Source organism: Bemisia tabaci, chromosome 5 (assembly GCF_918797505.1).
Source record: "Bemisia tabaci chromosome 5, PGI_BMITA_v3".
Taxonomy (NCBI): domain Eukaryota; kingdom Metazoa; phylum Arthropoda; class Insecta; order Hemiptera; family Aleyrodidae; genus Bemisia; species Bemisia tabaci.
In genome coordinates this window covers 3,800,720-3,824,835 of record NC_092797.1, presented here as the reverse complement: position 1 = coordinate 3,824,835, position 24,116 = coordinate 3,800,720, and the positions used below count along the sequence as shown (strand labels likewise).

Sequence of the window (24,116 nt, the reverse complement as noted above, 5' to 3'; positions counted from 1 at the left end):
TCCCATTTTGAATGAGATGAACTCATTAATTATTATAAAATGTAACTCATCAGTGAAAAACATTTAAAGTTTTTCACAGCGTTATAAATAATGTCATAAAAAGCGTTTTTCACAGCCCTCAATCCAAACTGCCCATTTGCCAAAATTTCAAAGTCAGCCTAAGTTAAATTAAGCTCAAAACTAATTTTAGTGCTTTTTACAATTAAATAATTTTCCAAGTGTGTCGAATATTTGTGATAAGTTTTAAAATAAATTTACCAGAAATTTTAGTAGAAACTGTCGGTTAATTTTCCTTTTAAAACATAAAACATGATCGCAGACTTACAAAATTGCAATTTGAGTTGTGCAATTTTTTACTTGAGCCATTGGTATAGTTTTGGATTTTTCTCCTAAAACATTTATGTCAAGTCAAATCTTACGTAGAGAGCAAAATAAATTATAACGTTAAAGCTTAAGTGCAGCCTGCAAAGTTATAGGATTACTCTCGTTGACTAATTCCTTGTTTTTGTTTTTTCAGAAACATCATTCAAAGAATCTAGCTTCGGAAGAAAGCTCGCTTGATTCTCTCCTGCACAGTACTATTAGATCTCCAACCTTTGAATTTGTTCCTAATTCCTCGTTTTCCACCGCACCCGAGTCCCCACTACACTCAGACTCCAGTCCTAAAAACTCAGCAAAACCTTCCGCTTTCCCTAACAGCAGTCCTTCGTCCCGTTTGGCCGTGGTTTCCTCATCCCTCCAAGACAGCATCCCAAGTGTTGTCACTTCATCATCTCAATTCAAGTCTAAGCAAGATCGAGACACAAGTGAATCTAGTGGGAAACAGGTTTCGCCATTGAAGTTGGATGAGAAATCATCCCAAATCACCACTCCAACCACTGTTCATTCAACACCCCTTTATAGCCCGAACAAATTGAATCAGTCGAGAAATTCACATGAGTCAAGACAGTCTAGGGAAAGGGATGAACGGCCTTGTCACTTGAACGGTCATAGGAATTCTCAAGCGTTAGATAGCTCAAACGTCAAGTTCAAAGTGAAGGTGGAGAAATCTCCCTTTTATTCCTCAGAAATTAACAATGAGGTCTCATCATCTGATAACATCAATCGAATTGCAATCAAGCAAGAAAGAACGGATTGTGATAGTGCATTATCCAACCATGATGCAGAAGAAGACAAGTGTCCTATTCCTCCCAAAGTATCTACTTCAGGAAAAGAACCCTCCTCTGAGTTTGCTTTATGGTCCACACCTGTAAAAACTGATAAAACTGTGATATTTCATGATAATAATTCCTTGATGAGGTCTATTTGGAACTGTGGTGGGGTAAATTTAGATTTCAGTAATGGGAGTGGTGATGAGGAGAGAATTCCATCTGATAGGTATTTCCAGCCCCACTTGCACCCTCACGAAGAACTGCCAAATAGTGACTCAGTCTCAAACCTTAATTCCTCCGCCGAAGACCCGTTCTATTCTGACATCTGTGATCAAATCCTCATGGGCAATAACTGTTATCCTGAAAGTTTAATGCAATTTAGTACTCTTGGTTTTGATAGCGAGAGGAACTTGAGCGAAACCATGAATTTAAACAGCAGTGGTGAATCCTCACAATCTTGCAATCTATGGTCATTCAACGATCACAAGCAACTTCAAAGAAGCACATCGCCATCATCAAGACAGTTCCCATCGCAGAACTATGCTCGCACCGGTGAATATCTATTCAACGAGCATCGTCAAGAAGCTAAAATCATTAGAGGTATGGTGCCTACTGACATTGCTACTCTGCATGCTAAGACAGTTGTGAAAGACTATGAACATTTCATTGACCAGAAAAAATACAGAAACACATATTTCAGCTCAAAAAATAATTATTGCATAGAATATGGGTCGGAAATTCCTCTTCCACCTCCAATTGAAACACAGCAACGCTGTGGATGCTCTGTTTGTAGGAATAATTACCTATACATCGTAGATAATTATCAAAATTTAGCTGACTACCGCAAGTCTCAGCTGAAACATGCTGAAGAAGTGCGTAAACATGCTGAACTTTCCAAAAAAACAGAGAAATCATCGCCTATGTCTGGTGGTTGTACTAGTATTGAAATTGAGAATGAAAAATGTGATGATGTCGAGATGCCAGAGCCCCAAACCCATGTTAGAATAGAATCAGCTCTTCCTTTGAAGAAGCGGTTTATTGCTTCTACCCCTACCACAGCTGTGGTGAGTCCTCCGTCTAGTGTTGCCCTCAGTAAATCTCCATTACCACCCAAGAGACAACCCCTCAAAGTAGAGCCATCTCACAGTTACAGTATGCTCAATCCAGAGCAACCGAGCTGCTCTGGAACTTTCATTAAGACAACAGTTCCTCTGCACTCTCACCGCGAAAGTGCATTTAGGGTGCCCGAGCGCAAGCACGATGAAGATAGGGCCAAACGATCCAATAATTCAAAAAATTTAGGTGGAACTATAACTATTGAGCACGCAATGTCAAAATCAAACTCGTCTACAGTTATTAGAATCCTGCAAAAGGATGACAGTCCTCCTAGTCGACAGGCAGAAAAAAGTAGGGGAGACTCAGAAAGAAGGAAAGACAAAGCGAGTAAAAGTGGGAGGGGAGAGGAGTGTAGTAGTGGGAACAAAAGCTCCTTCTCACAAAAATCAGTTCAAATGAAGACTCCCTCAAGTGCAACGCACAGCCGAAGCGCTGATCTAATGGCTGCAGAAAGCTTAATAAGCTTTGCCCAGAGCCCGTCAAATCATGGGTCATCAAAAAAAGAAAAAGACAAGGATGGTAAAAGTGGGAAAAGGAGTTTAGGTCCCTCCGTTTCTGTTAACAGCGTTCATGTTTCCCAGCCTACTGCAACTACATTGATAGTAAATATTGACAGTGGTTCCAGTAAAAAGCCCACAGCGTCAAAGAAAGAGCCAGAGAAAAACAAGAAAGATAGTTCCAAGAGGAAACGAGAAGAAGATGATAACCCGAAAAGTCTCCGCTCTAAAACCAGGAAGCGAAGATAGACTTTGATAAAAGGATCATGTTCTCGTATTAACTAAAAAACCATTGTGCTTGCTGATCCTCCTGATTTTACTGAATCGAGAGAATTACAAGCAACTTCTTTCCCAATAAACCAAGTTGACAATACTTGTCTATTCGCACCATTCTCATACTTACTTTTGGAAAACGGGATTTGGCCAGGGAATATGACCTCATATTTTTCTTACTCCAATTCAGGGTGACTTAGAACAAACCTGGGTACTCACTTGGCTGAAAACGGACTACGACAAATTGCAAATTGCAATTTTCTGTCTTAGTTTAGGTTTTTTAAGAGGTTTTACTCATTTTGTCAGGATTTTGGTGCCCTAAACTTTAGTTAAACAAAATCGCAGCCCCTAGGTTTTCGAGAGATTCTTCTTTTATAGTGCTCCACTGTTCTTTAAAGGACAAGTTTTTCCTCTCTAGAACAGACTCTTGTTGTTACTGTGCATTTGCATAGCCGTAGACCATGTTCAGAAAGGGTTATATTCTATCTGCATAAGAAAAGCATCCGATTACTCTCTTTCATCTTAGGTTACCCTACATATTCCAAATTTGATTGAAATATTGATTGAAAAAAAGAACAGAAGAGAAATGCGATCAGTCAAAAAAATATTTTTGACTTTTCTTTATCAGAGTAAAGCTTGGTGCAGTTTCTCCTCGCACACAATATTTCACTCATTGAGGAAAAAGAAAAACACTTAAGGAACAAGAGTAAATATATGTTTTGTTGAAATAAGTTCAGACTTGTAGTTATCCATCTAACCGACGAGACAATGCCCGGTGAAAGATGTCGTGTTAGTCTTTTACCTCATTGTTATCCTTATCCGTCATTGGTTTGGTCGCAATTATTTTTAGTTTTACGTAGAAAGAATGTGAATGGCGCAGCTTACGGAATGGAATGAAGAGTAACTTTTTGTATTCGTTTTAAGTTTGTCTCATCATTAGCCTTGCCATAGAGCTTCATGGTGGTATTATCCATTTTAATCATGATCATCTCTATCAAAAGAGATATTCAAATGGGAATTTTTAGAATTCCAACAAATTCTAGAGAAAATAGCAATAAATGTCTCATTATCTCAGTGTCACTATTGAAAGTACCTACTCCTCTAATTTTTAATTAGAGTTTAGATTTATTAATTAATGTACATATAAATGTAAATACGATTTACTGGAAAGATACTTAATGTGCAGTGCCATAATAGGTCTTAAATGGATTCATCCAGCTTTTACGAAATGGATGCGGTGATAGTTCATATTTATGGTCTTATCATCCTGTAAAGAAGTCCAAACGTTGCCTTTTTGATCAAATAATTATTGATTAATTAAAATTAGAAGTATTTTGTCTTGTAGCCCTCTCAAAATTTCTTATCAGCTCTCTGATGAGCTTCCGTAAAATTGAAGTCCATTAATAGACACCTATTTGAGTTGAAAGAATTGCAAGGAAATTATTTAGTTTTGTTTTACCCCAGCCTGGTTAGGAGCTGAGATTGTGAGATGGCAATCATATCAACGGCCAATAATCTCATGGCTGTCTATGATAAGAGTGCAATTTGGGTAGTTTGCTCAACAAAAAACAGTTTTCATGTGGTCAAGTATTAGGTCTGATTGTTTTGGTCAAACAACTGTCTTAGCGTGTGGCTCTCAAACTGTGTATGATTCTGAAGAAAACACAACTTCAAGCAGGAAGAAAGGGATGTCTCTCTAGTTTTTCCTTTTTTCTCCAAATGATTTTTGAAAGTTAAAGTAAAATTTTCTCTCCATCGTTCCGCTTTTTTTCTAATTTCTCACTCTAGATCAGTAGTAAAGGAGCTTAAGAACACTGCAGTAATAATCTTGTGATGAGTACAGTTTTCATTTTTTAAATTCTCTTTTAACTTTTCCAGTTTCTTCATTGCCTCATCGCTTGTACTTGTAATTCTTCTCATCTCAAGTGAATTTTGCGTAAATGCGTTTGTACAGTTCTCTACAGAAGTATTTTAATTGCATCAAAATTTAGAATCTATTTGTTTCCTTACAAGTAAAGTAGTTTTTACGATGCAATTACATCTTATTTTCAATTAAAATTTTAAAAATATTCTTACTAAAATTAGTCCAAGAGTTTATCTCAATTTCATAATTAGTTTTTTGGATAAATTTATTCAACTTTAAATTTTTGGAAAAACGGAGAGCATCCCTCAACTGAAGAACAAAGTAATGAACCAGCGTCTCAATCGGTGAAGTGAATCTTTCCTCACTGGAAGCTCTTGGGATCATCTCAACACAATTTCAAGAAGATTTTTCAGAATGATATTTCTCGTGACTTCTCTTTTTATTATTCCTTTTATTTTCTTAAATCTACATTTTGCACAAGCCAAAAGTTCAGAAAAAAGCCAATATTTCAGAACTTTAACTTTCTTTTTTTATTAATTTGCCTAAATTGCTTCGGCCAAACAAGGTTCAAAGCATGCGTTCAAGCATTCATGGTTCCATAATCTTGCAGAAGGTTTTCGAAAATAACATTTAAATATGTTGTGCCTCTTATGTAAGATTTATTGGCTTGTAATATTTTATAATTATCGGTTGTACATATGTTGAGTTAAATGTACATACTGTCAATTTTTCTCTTATAAAATAGTTTTCAATAGTTCCCTGTAATTTACCCTGTACTTTTTTTTTTTACGAAAATTCTTAATAGTTCCCTGTAATTTATCTTTTATTGGCACTATGTTATTTTAAAGACTTTATCATTCAATATCACTATCCATAAAAAAAAACATCTATTTAAAATCGATCGACTGAGGTAAGACCATTCTTTCGTAGTTACAAACTTTCCAAAAAAATCATCCGTCTAATGAGCTCTGTCTTGAGAACAGTCATGTTGTAATGAGAAGGAAAATTTCAAATCCCCATGAGTGCACTTTCATTTTTAAATCAGAGGAAGCGTAGAGGCAAGAAAAAAAAGTAGGAGTGAGACATAAGACTTTGGGCTTGGAAATTTCGAAAATCAATGAGGCATTGGTGCTAGAAAACTCTCTAATCAGCTGAATCCTTATTTGTAACGTTCGTATACATCCAAAGAAAAGAAAACAAAGTTAAGATATATTTTATGAACGTCATCTAAGTTCTGTTCTCTCATTTTGTTCCTAGATCTAATTATGCTTTTCAGAATGATTTTCACTAAAGTAGGAATATCATTGGAGTTCCCTTTAATCAATTGAATGCAAGTTCTATGATGATTTACTAATTCTTTTAATGTTTTTGGCTTTCAGATGAAGACATTCCCAATGGCGATGAATTGAAAAGAGAATTGATTCCTCTTGACATTAAGTTTGAGGGTAAGGTGCTCATTTCATCGGTTTTTACATATTATAGGGTGGAAAACTAAAATAGCCCCCCCCCCCCCCCAATTCTCTTTTATTAGTACACATGCAAGGATTGAAAGTGTTTTGGTGAAGATTGGTAGTATCAATGCTAAAAAATATGACTCAATCAATACGAAATATTTGGGAGGTAGACAGACAGAGAAAGCCAAGGCTAGCATCCTAACTTTAATTCACTCCTGCTTTCAAATTGAATTTACCATAAAGAATATGCTGGATCCTAGGTCCAACAGGGTTGCCACAGTCAGCTATAATAGGGAAAACTGGAAAATTTCAGGAAAATGACAGAAGTGTATAGGATAAGTTTTTAAAATCCGATTATTTGCTCTCTAGAATGCATTAGACGTTTCAGACAACAAATATTGCATTGACCATTCTGCATATTGTCAAATGTCAGGGAATCCCACCAAAATTTTTCAGGAAAATCGGGGAGTTTCATTTTCTAATTACTGCAACAAAGGTGGTCCAAGAGAAGTCTTTTTTTTCTCTTTTCTTCTCTATCAGTACCTTTTTTATGGTTGCATTAATTTTCTTTTGAATTTTAATTAGATAAGGGCTTGGTCTAGGCTTATAAACAGTTGAACTAAATCAATATTCTAGATGCCTAGGCATAGGAAAAACCCAGTGTAGGGGGAAGGGAAACCTCCTTATTTCTAGATGACAGCGAGAGGAAATAAACTGTTTCATATTTTAATGCTTTTCATAATCCTCTCGTTTTTTAAAGCCTTTGTCTTTGCTAGTATTATTTTCCTTGTTCTGAGCTCTTCAAGGTTGTTGAAGTTGTCTTTTGCCAGCCATTGAGTGAACCTCTTTTTTTTTATTTTTCAGTTTCAAGCATGAAACGGTCACATGACTGCGTCGATGATTGGATCAATTCGCTTTGGGGAAGCAGCAGCTGTAGTGAAGAAGAAGAAGACTCCTTCAGTGGTAAGTTTGCTTTATTTTCTGTTATATTTCTGAAATCAATATCGTTCCTTGAAGTTTTCACAGAGTTTTCTTTGCAGAGAAAGGAAAAATCTCAGAATTTTCCAAGAATTGCCTCAGAGTAGTTTCCCGTATAAAATATAAAAAGGGCTGTGCGAATGTGGTTTTTTTATGTCGAATCGAATATTTTTAGTTTTTACCTATTTTTGACCAATACCAACCTCTGTGTTGGTCGAAGTAAAAATTGAATAAATAATTTTTTTCTTTCTAACTTTCAAATTTTGATTAAAGAAATTACTATTATGGATAAAAAGATCAAGAATTAATCAATTCATTTAATTATCAAATGGTTTTGCGAACATTTTGATTTGCTGGGGAAAGAAGAGAAGGGAGAGAAAATTGTTTCCTTTTAGGACGAGCAATTGAGTGAACTGTCATGGAACTGTAAAACGTCTTACTGTCCGAAAATTCGTTTTATTCAGTTTTACTCCACATCTGAATGCTGATCTCGTAAAGACAGTCTAGCAACATTGTAAAGACCGGGGTGCCGTGCGGGGCGGAGAACGATAGGTTATGGTACATTCGCCTTTGTACGCCATGTTGATGACGTATTAGGTGGAACTCAAGTGGCACGAATTTTGAATTGATCCATCTTAAGCGAGTGCCGTGTGCTGGATGAACCAATGAAATGTTGGCCTTTGTTTACCTAACCTCAAAACAAGTAGTTTGAACTGCGCGCCATATCAAGTTCTTACTATTACATTATTAATATGGCCGGATGTACGAAAATTCGGTCTTTTTTGTTGGATACTCGAAGCTTAGTCAATGTTGTCGAATAATTCGATTATTCGGGGTTTCTAGGTTCGAGTTCGAATTGAATATCGAAAAAATTATTTGAACTCGAATATTCGAGATTTTCGATTATTCGCAAAGCCCTAAATATGAAGTATGACAAGAAGTCTGTAACGTCGTAAACCAAGATACGTTGTCCAGTATTTTCACCATCGTATTGTCCATGAACGAAAATATTGTCAAGTGAAGGAATTGTGGGTTAGTTACTTAGTACTATTAACTATCTTGTTCGTATCAACTATTCTCAATAGGAAATTAGGAAAACTTCAAGTAGGGCTTACAAATGAAAAGATTTATTTGTACAGAAGGCCTTGTCTTCTTTGAAACTCTTTGCTTTGAATTAAGAATTTACTGGTCTCTAATGGAGAATTTAATTTAATTTATTCAATTTTCATAGTATAAACTTTCAACTCTAATTTAAAATTTAATGGTCTCTTGAAATGAGTGAGTTTTACTTTTAATTTTCAGAGTCAGAAAACAAGGCTGTGATGACAGAACAAGTTGGTGTTCTAGAAAAAATTCAAAATGGTCTTTCAAAGAGCAATGGTAAATTTTCTTCCAACAGCAAAAGCAACTCAAGTAGTAAAAACAAAAGATGGAACAAACAAATCATCACATGCGTTGAAAAGAAGCGCCCAATACCTCGTACTAGAAAACGTTCAAAACAGTATTAAATTTTTCTGCTTAATGTGCTTTGTAAGTATTAAATAATTTTTACTTTACTTTATTTATACACCTAGGAATAATCTTCCACTGACACTGATTTATGATAACGTGGGTTCTACTGAAAAAGTTAATTACCTCTTGAACACAATGTGTATATTCTGAATCAAACCTTATCGTAACATCGGCAGTTTATGTTGTGTTTGCCTTGTTTTCCATGTTTTGCTCTGCTATATTTTTCACATTTATGTACCAATTCACCATTATTTTTTTGATGGTACACTATAGCCTTATAGGATGTTTCTTATCGTGGGGTTTAAGAAATCTCGTCAGCACTGCCTTCAATAACATTCTAAGTACTGGGTCTGTTGTTTGCAATAGATATAGCCAAGTGAACAACGCAGATTTTGCACTATGGAGTGAGATCAGGCTAGAGTTCTGTCGTTCATGATCTGACTTGTTCATATGAACGAATACAGAAAATGAACGAGTCACGCATTCGGATCACGCCAAATAATCCGACACATTGTGATCCGTCAAGCGCTGCGTCTTGTCTGAATACCTGCGCAGACAATTTTTATTTTAAATGTACAACAAAATATCAAAGAAATTAGCTGAGAAATGGGAGCACTCACTGAGAGTCATCATGACTAAAATCAACCGGATCTTAGGAAACGATCGCATGATTTGACACGATTTAGCCAGTCATAACCTCATAACAACCCAGCTCGTTCACATGACCGAGATGATCTGTAAACCCTTATTGTTCGTTCATCGTGATCGGTCTTGTTCCATGGCTCATTTGATCCAAAAACTAATATTCATTCATCGTGAATATTTTGATTCTTCTCGTTCTACGGCTCCCGTTCTATGGTTCATGCCCATGATCTAACTGATCTTTTGTTTGGCCCTTAGTCGTAACTCCAAAACAGAGTTGAATTACTTTGCTATTTTGAAATTGCTGCGATCTTCTGGTATTAATTACGTACAAAAAGAGAGAGACTGAAGACTGACAGTGAGTAATATTTAGATGCATGCAATTTGAGAAATGGGATCTAAGATAATTCGATTCATGTCGATCGAATAGTATACCTACCCATCGGATTTTTCGCATCATTTCAAGATTTTTTTTCAAAGATCCAAAAACTTGATTTTTGACTAAAATTTTCGGTGGAGCTTTGATTTACAAAAATATATTTAAGCAAAGGAGACATCAATTAACGTTCCAGTTAATGTGCTGGAAGAGATGCAATTTCACTTTTTGATAGAAAAATCAGTAGCCTATAATATTAAGGAACAGAAAATATTGATCTTTCTCGGAATTAATCTTAATTTCTGACTGACTCTTAAAATTTAAAGTGAAAAAGAAACAAGATAAATTATGAAAATGAGTAACATCCATGGTAATTGATTATTTTAACTATAGAAATCTCAAGAGACTCTTAAATGAGGCATTGGCTAGTTTTCTATTTATTTGCGAGAGCAAATACATACGCTATCACTGGGCAATAGAAAAATTACCAACAAAGGAGGTTAAAGAAATGAGAAGTGAAGATTGCCATGGCATTTGATACTAATTCTAAATAACTACAGCGTACTTAAATTTTTAATAAAAAAGAAACGTGAAAAGTCAGGAAAATAATTAACCATAGTAAGTAATTGATATATGACTAACTATAGATGTTCCAAGAGACTCTTGAATTAGGCATCAGTTGATGTTCTTCCAATGTACATGCTAAATCAAGTACACAATCACCAGGCGATTGAAAAATCTCCGACAAAAGAGGCCAAAGAACGAGAAATGAAAATTGCCTGTGTCTTGGAAGTTTTCCAAAATAACAAATATACACAAAATACAACAACAACAAGAAACAAGAAACATTAGAAAAATAAGTAATTTCCAAGGTAACAGATTTGACAGGTTTGACAGAGACCTTTGAATGAGGCATCCCTTAACGTTTGAATTTGTGCAGAGCTTCGGTCCGCTTAAGTATTCTCTACAATAGAAAAGTCAGCACCGGAAGCGGACAGAGAAAGAATATTATTGATTGTCTGTGTCTAAGTATTAATTTCAAGTATTCAGTAGACTCTTAAAGCTTTTGACATTATTTTAAAAATGAAAAATGTAAATAGAAAGAAACAAGGAACTAGAGTTACAATGTCAGAAAAAATAAATTATGTACATGGTAGGTAATTTAGATACCTAAACAAAGTTCAAGCTTATGAGGTTACTTAGGTACTTAGTTTTTTTTTTCTTAAAATAATTTAATCATGGAGAAAAAAGAAGAAGGGGAGAATAGAGGCATCACACGATTATCTACAGAAATGTATCACTCTTGCAGGATAACAATAAAGTCTCTATTCAATGAAAACAAAAGCAGCCAGTGGGCATTATACAAAAGTTTGGACCTACCAATTAAGTTTGAGGAAAATGAGCATTGCTACTTTGGAGGGTTTTAGGCAGTTTCTTCGCTGTGTGATTGTAAGTCCACAGTTAGAGAAAATCGTCTCGCTCGGCACAGATGTTGCTGGAATGCATAACCTTCTTCTTGTCAATTGACGGTTTTTTCTCCACCACTTCAGTGGGCTCTCATCTCTTCGTAAGTTATCAGCACTCAAAAACTTATGCAGTTCGATGATGTGAGCTTCGGGTCTTGTCTGCGCCATAACTTTTTCTTCAACTTTCTCGTCAAATGGCTCGAACAGTTTTGAGGGTTTTCGATTGGAAGGTCGTAAGTTTTTCTCTGACGTTGTCGACTGTGGGTCTGTTCCTGAAACTTGTGGATGCGGAATCGCTTTCAATTTATTTTGTACTCTTGTTATCGTCTCCTCATACAGATAATTTACATTGAATCCATCTTTTTTGAATCGAGGATCCAGAAGCATAGATTCATTATACAAATCTTTCGTAGTAGAAACACCAAACCTATCTTTAATGCCATCTGACAAGTCTTTTACCATGTTCCTAACTGTTTCCGGCAACTCTTCACTATTGTAGAGCCTAGCTAACTGTGCTCGTAGCCCATTAAGCATCAGGTTCAATTCAAATAATGTTACTCTCTGCTCACTGCCCGTGTGTTGACTAATTTCATCAAAAATCTCTAAAGATTCACAAGCATTTTCTAAAATTTTCCATTCTTCATCTGTTGGTAATTCTATGGTAATATTTAGTAGCGCTACACAGGCAGTGACTGCATCCTTGATTTTCAAAATTCTTCGGAACATGTCTCACTCTGAGTTCCACCTTGTTTTCACAGATGCTTAAGCTTCAACTTAGGAAGCCCCATTTGCTCGGATAGTTGTAACAGCTTTGCCTCTGCTATTGGACTTAGCTTCAAGTGTCTGACAATATTTTTTACTTTCTTTTTTGTTGGCGTAATGTTATCTTTGATGGCAGCTCTTACAATTAAATCAAGGGTATGATCAGTGCATGGTACCCACTTCCACTGACCTCTTTCAATGGCTGCTTTGGTGTTAGCGCCATTGTCAGTCGTTGCAGATATCACCTTCAGCTTTAGGCCCCACTTGGTCAGCACTTCAATACTACTTTTGATATTATCAGCAGTATTTCTTTCATTAATAGGTATGCAACCGAGCAAAACCGATTTCAATTCAATTTCTTCTGTGATGAATTGGGCTGTAATAGACAAATAACTTTGATTGCTAGCAGATGTCCAGCCATCGGACGTTATGGTAATGGTTTGGTCTTGCAACTCTTTCTGCGTTTTGGCTCTACATTCTTTGTAATACTGAGGCACAAAATTTGAAGAGATGGTCTTTGGAGTGAGCAAGCTATAATTGGGGTTAAGCATGGCACAAAACTTACGAAATTCTGGCTCGTCCACCACACTGAATGGGTGAAAACCTTTGACAATCATCTTCGTCAGCTGTTCGTCCAATTTCTGTTTTTTTGTCAAGAATAAGGGAGTTCTAACAAACGCAGACATCCTGGGCTGAGACGATCCTTGTATATTTTGAGAAGCCGCAGTCTGATTTTGCTCTGATGCTGCTTGAAAAGTCGCAGGCGTATCTTGGGCATTGTCAGTTTGATTTTCGACCGGCAACCGTGGAGGTGCTTGACAGCTATCACCTTGCACCTCAACAATATCCATTTCCTCATCTTCAAAGGTTATAGGGGGCTGTCTTTTGGTCTGAATAGTTGGATGCTTTAATTTTGAATGTCTGGTCATATTGCTAGTAGAACCAGCTCTATACAAAAATTGATTTCTGCAATGATTGCACCTCGCCCTTTGGTTCTCTACAGTCACGGTAAAAGTATCCCAAACGGGGCTTGAATGTCTGCGATTATGCAGACCTCGCACCATGATGAGAAAGAATCAACTATTCATAGATAAGTGAGTACACTGTCACACCGTTCAAGAAAGAATTAACTGGCTAAACACTCATATATTAAACGAAAAATTCATAATCACAAGTATCACAACACATGTTCGAACTTCTATCTCGGTTTGTTTGTTTTGTTTTCGTCAACCAACCTCCGATTATACCCACAGTAGCACCAACTGCAGTTGGCAATGGTTATCATTAGTTTCTTGAGTGATGAAACGGTTTGAAGAACATGACTGAAAATTCTATCTTTTTTATTCGTAATTCGACTCCAAAAAAGTATTTTGCTTTTTAATTTTTATAAACTTAATGAATATGCAAAATTTTATCAACAGTGGAATGAAATTCAAAGAGCATCTATTTTCACATTTTCTTGAGGAAGGTTGGCAAAAATAAATGATCTGTGTAGTTGTTAAATCGTTCATTTGACCGATGAGGGCTACATTGACCGAATGATTCGAAATGAATCGGACCGTTCATCCTGTTTAGACAACTCAAATAAGTCGAATGATCTTTTTTTCAGAAAAATACTTATATCTTGCAATACTGAAAAATGTTTAATAGGCAGATTTTTAAATGTTAGACATCACAAATGTGACTAAGTTAATGATTTAGAGTGGGATTTATAACCTACGTTAGTTTTTTATTTATTTTATCGAGTATAGTTTTTCGAGTCGAGATGAACGCCTAGATATTTTGCAGAATCTTTAAGTGGTATCTGGACTCCGTGGAGGAATACAGGGGGGAGGGGAAGCTTTCGGAGCGTGAAGTTAAACATGGATGACTTGGTGGCATTAAAGGAAATCCTCCAGATAGTGCTCCAGATTTGTAATTCGAGGAGTATATTCTGTAGCTTTTCAGATACTGTCTCAGGACTGTTATGAGAGGAAAGATATGCCGTATCGTCTGCAAAAGTTCCAGTAAAAACCGTAGGAGAGGTAGGCAGATCGTAGGTGAACAAAAGATACAGGAATGGTCCCAGGATACTTCCTTGCGGAACTCCTGCTGATATTTCTCTAGCATCTGAGAGGGCGTTTTCTATGCACACTGCGAAAGAGCGGTCAGCAAGATATGATTTAAATAAAAGATAATATTGAAGGACAAGCATTTTGATTTTGTAAAGGAGACCAGGATGGTATACCTTGTCAAACGCACTTTGTACATCCAAGAAAATGGCTCCACAGTATTCGCCCTCTTCGAGAGACCTGGTGATATAATCGACTACTCTGTGGATTTGATCTATTGAAGAATGCCCTTTTCGAAACCCAAATTGGTGGGAAGGTAATGCTATTTGCGGGCAATCAAGGAGCAGTCTCTTCAGCAACAGCCTTTCATTACCAAAAACAGAGAGCAGACTAATTGGCCTATATGAAGATGGATTGTGTAAGGGTTTATCAGGTTTGTGAAATGGGAGAAGAATGGCGATCTTCCAGGCTGTTGGGAAATAATTATGTGAAATCATTGAGTTGTATAATGTCGACAGGGCGGCTAGACCTTTCTGAGAAAATTGTTTCAAAATAAAATTCGTAATTTTGTCTTGTCCCGGGGCTTTGTGCTTAGGTAGGGATGCTGCTGTGGAACGAATTTCCGATGGAGAAATACGTTTAATGGGGAAGTCTAATGGCAGGGGAGATTCTAGGAAGGTGGATATAAATTGGGGGGGGGGGGGGGTTCTTTGCTGACTGGAGTGAAGACTCTTTGAAAGTGGGAAGCAAAAATCTGAGATTTTTTTGCGGGGGAAGAGACCCAATCTCCTGTGTTGTCCAGTAGGAGGGGCAGTGGGCGGCGGGGGCGTGAAAGTGATTTACTAATTTTATAGAGGGAGTAGTCTGAGTCTGCAAAAGGGGTCAATTTTTCAATAAATTCCTCGAAAGTGTTCCTTCTGTACTTGGCCTGTTCTTTCTTTATGCGTGACAGGAGGGAGTTTAGTTGGTTTTTTAAAGCTGGCATCCTCTGGCGTCGCCACAGTCCTCTTAATACTCTCCTCCGCTTAATCATATCTTTAATTTGTAATGGTACGTTGATGGGGGATTTTACTACTACTGATAGGACGGTTGCTTCATTCAAAGCGTACTTCACCGTTTCCTCTAGGTGCATGATTTGATTGTCTATGTCCTCAGTTGTGGGCAAGGTGGGCAATGTGATTTTTTTATCAAATTCATAGCGGAAAATATCCCATAGCTCTTGTTATGGAGGCAGTGTTTTTTTGCTTGAACACAAAAGATTTGGAAAGATTGAGTACTACTAGGGAATGATCAGAGGTTTGCTCTCGGGTATCCTCGATGAGGGTATAGTGTGGGCTAAGTTGCTTACACAAGAAAAAATCTATCAAATCTAGTGAGCGATTTAATTGTACAGGCCAATAGGTCAGCTCCCTCCCAGAAAGCGTGGAGACGGACAACTGCGTTAACACAGATCGAAGGATTCAGCCTCTGCGATTGTCAGTGCGAGAGCCCCAGCTTGGATGTTTAGAGTTGAAGTCGCCTCCCGCAAGGAAGGAGGGGTCGAGGAACCGCACTAAGTCTGAAAAGTGTTCGTAGTTAATCATATGGTAAAATTCGGGATTAGGTGAGACATAGATTGAGGATATTCTGGTTTCCCTATTGTCTAGCAAGACTGAGATTGTGCAACACTGAATTGCAGGAGATACAAATGAAGGCGGTAGGTGATGCTTTAGGTCTGACGATATAAGGAAGTAAGTAAGTAAGGAAGGCTTGGCTGACCGGCGAGGCGCCCTCAAGGGGCCAAGGCAACTGGCAGGAACCCTGCCGTCGTGCACCCCGAAGTTGGACCGTGCTCCTTAACCTCAAATCATTGACACATTGTACACAATCGTAGTGAAATAAAAAACTTAATTAGACTTCAAATAGGACATGGAAACTTCCCATCTCATTTAAATAGACTAAATCTGAAAGACTCAGAATTATGCGATTGTGGACTATATGGTGACTCAAACCATATATTATGTGAATGTCAAAATCTAATAAATCGAGATATATTGATTCAAAATCTAATCAAAAATAACTACTTTCCTCCATTTAACGTCTCATATATACTTCACACCCCGGATCCCAAGATATATAAAATCATCGCTAATTTTCTAAAAGTCAATAATATAAATCTTTAACAGGAAAAAAAAAATAACCTATAATCCCTGGCATAATGAATATTCTACCTACAATGATAAGGCAAAAAAAACCCTTTCCTTTTCCCTTCAGCCTAGATTGAGGCTTGAGTCATCTAAAGGGAGGTGCCAGCAAAATGAACAAGATGATCCGTATATGAGTAAAATGAACGGATCATGTTGGTGAGTCGAATCATCATGACCAAGTCACAGAAAAGAACGAATTGTCCGAGCACTAGATCAGACCTCATTGATGTGTCTTATCATCATTTTTGTGCGTTTTTATGTATGAAAATTGAAAAGCCTGTACAGTTGGCTGTATGCCTTGCGTACAACAGACCCATTTAAAAATTAGACCTGTGTAAGTAACCTGACAGCTAATAATCGACATAAAATTTCTTAACTCTGGCAGAAAAGCAGGATGGTCACGTAAAATGGGAGAATGTATGTGAGAAGAAGAAAAACTAGGATTAACCCCATCACATTTTCCCCCTCATTTTAATGTATAATGAGGTATTTTAATGTATAATAATGTATAGTGAGGTACCCTATTAATCTAGTAATGGGAAAGTCCAGTTTTTGGAAAAAAAGTTTCTTTCTTTCTTTAGTTTTTGTCCTCAAAAAGAACCAATCATGAATTTCGGTCAAAAATGTGGATGAATTTGAAGGAAGGCCTTGGAAATTTTCTGCACCCCTGCAAGCTGATTATTAAAATTGAAGGACAGAGTGATAGACAAAGAAGAAGGAGACAAAGGAAAAATGGAACTATCCTATTGGTGGAAGCGGGTGGCTGCAATGGACGCAGGGAAGTAAGTAATAGACAAACTAAGGGTAATTCTCAAGGGACCCAATACGTACCACCCCCTATTTTCCCTCCCAGTCCATAAGAACCAACCTATAGGATGGCTCTGTTTATCCTTAGCCCGTGTCTATCACTTTGTCTTATCAATTTCAATAATCAGCTTGCTTGCAGTAGCAAAAGTTTGCAACAGACCCATTCTGGCATGCTGAGAAAGAAACATTGCATGAGCATTTGAATGCTTGCAAATTTTCTCCCAGAAAATACGTACTTTCCTGAAAATTAGTGATTTTTTAAAGTTATCTGGCAATTCTGAAGTCTCATATGACGTTCTTCCTCAGCACCGCAGCTTTTTTACCATGGTCAGCAGTTTATTTTTTTGCAAGCAGTTAGAAAGGTCAAACTATTGCTCACCAATGTACAAAGAAACCCAGCTTATTCTTCATTTGATCAATGTCAATCATTCATCTCTTTTTCACCTAAATTGAAATTCTTTATGTATTCTTTCCATTATCCCATTTTAATGTTTTATTTATCAATTCTTTGTTCACAGATCTCAGTCGGATCTCGTGTACATACTCAATGATTGTTTATTGTTAAGTTTAGTTTTAAGATTTTTGCATTGTTTATTGTAGTTTTATATATTTAATTTACTTATCGTTTTTTATTGTACCTAACATTTTTTACTTTATATTTTCCTTCTTTGTTATGCATAATTACTCATCTGTTATGATGCAGCTGGAAGTAGAAAGTTAAAGTTATCTTAAGTCAAAAGAATTTCAAAAAGTACTCACCTCTGACTATCAATCCTGGAATTCTTCACTTCAAAAATTAAGGTTTACCATCAGTATTTCCCCTCCATTATTTCCTTTTTTTTTATCTGATGAATTTAAGTAAGGACATGGTCTGAAACATTTTTTTATTAACAAAGACTCTGGTAAAGTGCAAGAGGATCATTGGTGTTGCTTTCTTATTGACTTTAAAATAGCCTTGCGCTGCATTGATCATTTTTTGGAGTTCATTTTCTTGAAGTATTAACTTTGCACATGGAGTTCAACTGTATACGTATAAACATGAACCACTCAGCCCTAAACTTCTCACACATGTAGATGCTTGACCCTCTCAGAAAATGCTCATACTTTGCAAGGTTGCCTCAGTCAGGGAATACCAGGAAATCTGAGAAGCGTCAGGAAATTTTAAAAATTCAGGGAAAACCTGGAACTGTTAGGAAAAATGATGAAAGGTGTCATGAAAAATTAGTTAAGTCTCCTTTATTTGCCTCCTGAATGGATGTGAAGTTTCGAACAACGGTTTTTGCGTAGAAACTATTTCAAATTATGTCTTGTCAACCCTCATATTTTCAATTGTCAGGGAACTCTACCTTTATGCATCAGGGAACTTTGTTTTCTCAGTTCTGTGGCAACCCTGACTTTAATCTCCTGCTCAGGTACCTAGGAAACGAGTTGGTACTAACTAAAACAAACGAATGTTTGTCTCTTACGCTCTTTTATATTTTGCAATAACTTATGGTTTATGGTTCAGGAATGAGTAATAGTGCAGACTATGCTTTTTGATGGATTTCAGCAATTTACTGAGAAAAAGGGATTCTGTACTCTAAGTAAAATCTTACCACGTCTAAATAAAAGAGTTAGAACTGGCTTTCGTACTCTTTAATGCCCTTTTAAGGTCAGTTGGAGTTAGCAGCATTCCATCTTCACTCTAAAGTTTCAGGCATTATTATGATTGGCAAGCCTCTTTATGGCTCCGAAAAATCCTGATTTATTTGTGATTTTCGCATGACTTAGACCTGTGATAGAAGTGTGTCCTCTCCCCCCTCCCTTTTCTGCTCCTTCCCATCTATTCTCCCTGAGAAGCTGAGCAGCTAATGAAAGAACAATTTTTGACAGGTGGTCAAGCATCGTTTTTTTGTTATTTTTCTGGATCATTAGTATTTGAAATTTTTAGTAAAATCTACCATTTTTATTGTAAATCTTAAGGCGACGGATTCAGTAGCTTTAAAATGGAAAGAATGAAGAAGGCATGCAACCCCCCAGAAAGCACTTAAATACTAAAGGTAATTTATACCTTATAATAAAGGAACAAAATGACCAAAGACTAGAGCATGGCTCTTGTAAGTTAAGGAAAGAATACTCACTGTATTTAATCATACAGGGGAGGGGTGGTAGAATCACTCATCTTTAGTTAGGCCTAAGTTTTACGGTGATCGATTCCCAATTTCTCTCTCAAGGGTGAAAATAACATACATGATACTAAATTAATACTTATGTTTTAAGACAAAGAATTTTTAACCCGGTGTATTATAATTTCATCCGTCTAAGATTGGTTGGAATGTTTAAACTCTTGCACAGCAGCTATAGAAGGAAAATAAGATAATCTTATTGATCAAGCACAATGCGCAGCAAGGAACAAGTTCCTAAAAATTTTATATAAATGTATGTAACTAAGAAATGCTCTGGTCTTTTGATATGATTCCTCAAATCCTCAGTCTGTCACAGTGCAATATCTCTATAGGATAGATACTAATAAAAATGTATTTACTTCTACTTTAAAATAAAAGTAGATGAGACAGTATGTTGCAGCAAGAACAGCAGTTGACAGAAAGGAAACTTTATTTTGAGCTAAACACATCTTGGAACATGAGAGAAAAAAGAAATAAAGAAATTGACTCTTTTGGCAAGCAGCATACCACAAAATCCTTGGGAACAGAATGCATGCTATTCTGTCACCAGGTACAACTCCAACTAAAATCACATTTCTCTTCGGAAATATTCAGCATTTTGTTATCTAAAAATCAACACCTCCTTCTAGTAATTCTGAAGACCTTACCATAAGCTGAAGAAATTTGACAGAGTTAAGCAAAATAGTCACATCTACTTTGCGGTGTTTCAAAATTTCATCTCCCATTTTCATTCTTTGAAGGGACGCGACCAACATCCTCCCTCGAAAATGGTTGCAATTTTTCTTGCCTGTACAGAAGTTATTCTCACAACATCAAAGTAAAACATTGATTGGGTTCCTTCTAAAATATTAAAATAGGAGAAGAGATTTCGAAACACCGCAGTATTGATGTGACCTTTTTGCTTAACTTTATCCGGTTTCTGTTGTTGTTATGAGAGTGTCATTATGAGAGAGCTGAAAGTGGATTACAAATCCTCTGATAATTGCTAAAGCTGTATTTTTAGGCATTCTTTTTCTCATAAAGATACTTCGCTTCTTTGTTTTTTTAGTACAGAGTTCATTACTGTAAGTAACATGTATTTCAATGGCTTAGTGTGGAAAGTGCATATCTTAAAGCAACTTTTGAAAACCTCCGTTCATGTTTCATTTTCTTTAAAAAAAATCAATGAAAATGTTTCCCTCAATTTCGTGTCATTTTTTCAGAACAAGTGAAAATTAACCGAAAATTTCAGGAGACTGTTGGTTTGTTTTCCTTTAAAAAAAATGAAAAACATGAGCGGAGACTTAAAGCATCGCATCTGAGGTTTGCATTTTTTGACTTGAGCCATCGCTACATTGCTAATAGTGTAGCGGAGGTCAAACTATTTCTTAGATAACAATTTTGAAAGAAGATCCCTGTATGTAATTTGTAAACTTGTCTTTTCTCAAAACTTGTATGTTCTCTATGACCTCAAACGTTGCATCTTCATCAATTCACACTTAATCTAATTTGTGCCAAAATCTACATAAATTCCTCCTGTTCGCAACAATATCCTTATCCGGATTTTTAGTTATTGGTAGACAAGGTGGCAAAATAGTACTAGATCCATAGTATTTTACCACCGTGTTACATTCAGTTCAGGCCACATTTTTCCGTTTCTTTCTTGTCATTGGTAGACAATGTATCTTTTTACAGATTTGGTTACAAGTATTGATTTCCAGAAATTCTTATACCTCCTTGCGAAGATGCAAACTTATTGCCAGCATGATAATAGAAGAGTCACAGTGATAGTAATATCTAACCATCTTGTTAGATTTGTCTGAGATTATCTCTGACAACCAAGCAAATGAAAGGCAACTAGACAAGGTCTAAACCAGAAAAATGGTCACATGTTTCCCATTCCAAATTTTATTAAGAAAACTATTCACGCAACGGGAAGTTGGAATTCAATTTCTGAACGGGATTTTAACAAGTTGATAATTTTTGATACCTAGCAAATGGAACTTAGATAATATGAATGAAGTCATGTATCTTTGCCATTTAACTAGTGTTAATCGTGAACACTTATATATACCTTGTCTAAAGTTAATTTCAAGACCTCTCTTTGTGTGTGTTTTTTTCCTGTAAGAAAACATGCTTTATAGTGCTATAATTCATACCTGTCTAGAGGCTCATTCTGTTTTTTTGAACAAGTCTCCATAATTTCTGTATACCGAATTCATTCGAATTCCTTCCCCTCTTTTTTGCAGTGAATGCAAAAAAGAGATGCAATGAATCTGAGGTAAAGTCAGGGACTATTTTGATAAGTCTGTTTTTCATTTATTTTCATTTTTTTGGTTTTAAAGAAATTAATTGTCTGGAAAAAAAATCCTTATCTGAAGAGAAAACTGAGATGATTTTCATGTTGATCACTTTTTTAATTTAAGGCACTAAAGCCTTAAGGTTTGTTTACTGGCTTAAAGTCAAGCTTATTGTGAGGGTCATCCTAGCTTATCAGTGAATCACGCGAGGTTAATCAAAAGTTATTTATGTTAACATTCATTGATCTGATGATAGTTAAAGTTCATAGTTGAGCCTCACGTTAAGCTTCACTGTAAGTGTGTGTACATGCCTTTAAAAGTAAGGTAATTTGTAATACTTAACTCTAATTTTTATCTTCTTTTTTTAATCAATACCTATGTATAAGATCAACACTTATCGAAAAAGAACTTGAATTTCCCTCTCGGTTTTTTCTCTACTTTACTTTATTACTTAATAATTCTGGGATGAAATAAATGAAGGACGTGTGACTATTTCGTAATGACTCCGTCATGTGGAACCTCAAGTATCTTTGAGGGTTAATTGAGTCATAATTGTGATTCTTAAGGATAAACTTTTGGCTTGCTGGTAAGATTCAACAATTTAGCAAGTAAGTAAGCAAGAAAAGTAAGCACATATTCATAGTCATGCGTCCCTCTTATGTTATTATTGTCCCCATTTTCTTCCACAACTTTGTCTACACAGCCCCAAGCTTCATATTCTCGTGTAACACTTTTTTCCTTGTTCCCTCTGTCTAGCATTTCGTTGTTTTAATTTCTGATCTCTTATGTAGTAACATGTATTACATATCTGTTTCGTCCGAGTAATCTTGGGTAGTTTTGGTACCCCTCTGTCTTATTTTAAAATACTCATGACTTTTGAAATAAAATTCTTTATTCTCATTTCAGTCAAGTCTTCATATCATTTTCATTTTCTATGAGTCATAATGATTCTTTGTGTAATTATTTCACTTATTTAGCTTTCAAAGAATTTATCCAATGAATAAAAATCATTGATTTGCCTTCCCTCGCCTCATATAATCCCGATTTAAGATTTTGGTGAAGTAAAAAAAAAAACACATAATATTTTTTTTGCAAATTGCAATTCGGGATAGAAGAAAGTTTAAATTACTGTAAAATTTCCCTTTTATTTGAGATCAATTCAGTGTTCCAAAAGGTCTTGCCCAAAATTATTATTTTTGCAAATTACGCATTTGGCCAAATTTGAAAGCAGACCCAATACTCTTTTGAAGTCCTACTCTGGTTTTTTAAACTTCGTGATTGAAACAGAAGAAAAAAATGTAGGATTAAAACATTGATAGAATCCTTGAACACAGGTTTAACGCATTGTGTCCAGACCAGGAAAATGTTAGGTTCATCAGGATATGAAAAATTTTAGGGAAAATCCGACAATTATCAAGAAACCGGACATCTCTTCTACAGCTTAGAGGCTAGATTCTACCTTTAACTTCATTTGAATTGTCTATGTTTCAAAATTCAGGGGTCAAAATCGAAAGTTCTCCGATCGGGCTGAAATGAAGCGAGTCCCCTGTAGAATGAGTCGAGAAGTCCGAATTTCTGGTCCAAAACGCTCCACGAGTCGACCCGTCCTCACTATCGCGGATAACCGCGGATATTCGAGCATGCTCGAAAGGATCAAAAACGCTCGATTTTGACCGTTTCTCGGTTCAGGAAGCCTCGCCGCGTCTCGGGACCGTGCGCAATCGATTCTACGCCTCAAACTACGTAGGATTCGACACTAATCTAGAAATTTTTTTTCCCGTCCAAAATCGAGAAAAATCGACAGGGGTTACATGGACTAAAATTCAGGGGTCAAAATCGAAAGTTCTCCGATCGGGCTGAAATGAAGCGAGTCCCCTGTAGAATGAGTCGAGAAGTCCGAATTTCTGGTCCAAAACGCTCCACGAGTCGACCCGTCCTCACTATCGCGGATAACCGCGGATATTCGAGCATGCTCGAAAGGATCAAAAACGCTCGATTTTGACCGTTTCTCGGTTCAGGAAGCCTCGCCGCGTCTCGGGACCGTGCGCAATCGATTCTACGCCTCAAACTACGTAGGATTCGACACTAATCTAGAAATTTTTTTTCCCGTCCAAAATCGAGAAAAATCGACAGGGGTTACATGGACTAAAATTCAGGGGTCAAAATCGAAAGTTCTCCGATCGGGCTGAAATGAAGCGAGTCCCCTGTAGAATGAGTCGAGAAGTCCGAATTTCTGGTCCAAAACGCTCCACGAGTCGACCCGTCCTCACTATCGCGGATAACCGCGGATATTCGAGCATGCTCGAAAGGATCAAAAACGCTCGATTTTGACCGTTTCTCGGTTCAGGAAGCCTCGCCGCGTCTCGGGACCGTGCGCAATCGATTCTACGCCTCAAACTACGTAGGATTCGACACTAATCTAGAAATTTTTTTTCCCGTCCAAAATCGAGAAAAATCGACAGGGGTTACATGGACTAAAATTCAGGGGTCAAAATCGAAAGTTCTCCGATCGGGCTGAAATGAAGCGAGTCCCCTGT

General features: G+C 36.7%; 1 protein-coding gene across 2 annotated transcripts in view; it reads left to right on the top strand.

Moving 5' to 3' along the window:
* The window catches only part of LOC109037241 (uncharacterized), a 34,620-nt gene extending 12,136 nt beyond the window's left edge, over nucleotides 1-22,484 (top strand). The window contains exons 10-14 of one of the 2 annotated variants that reach the window (XM_019051821.2): nucleotides 518-1,751; nucleotides 6,281-6,346; nucleotides 7,220-7,318; nucleotides 8,636-8,863; nucleotides 17,654-22,484. In XM_019051821.2, the coding sequence (XP_018907366.2) occupies nucleotides 518-1,751; nucleotides 6,281-6,346; nucleotides 7,220-7,318; nucleotides 8,636-8,841 (1,605 nt within the window). In that variant the 3' untranslated portion in view covers nucleotides 8,842-8,863; nucleotides 17,654-22,484. Of the gene's footprint in view, nucleotides 1-517; nucleotides 5,812-6,280; nucleotides 6,347-7,219; nucleotides 7,319-8,635; nucleotides 8,864-17,653 lie in introns of those variants that run through there. The other variant, XR_002009452.2, reaches the window with a different exon arrangement.
* Nucleotides 22,485-24,116: the final 1,632 nt, after the last annotated feature.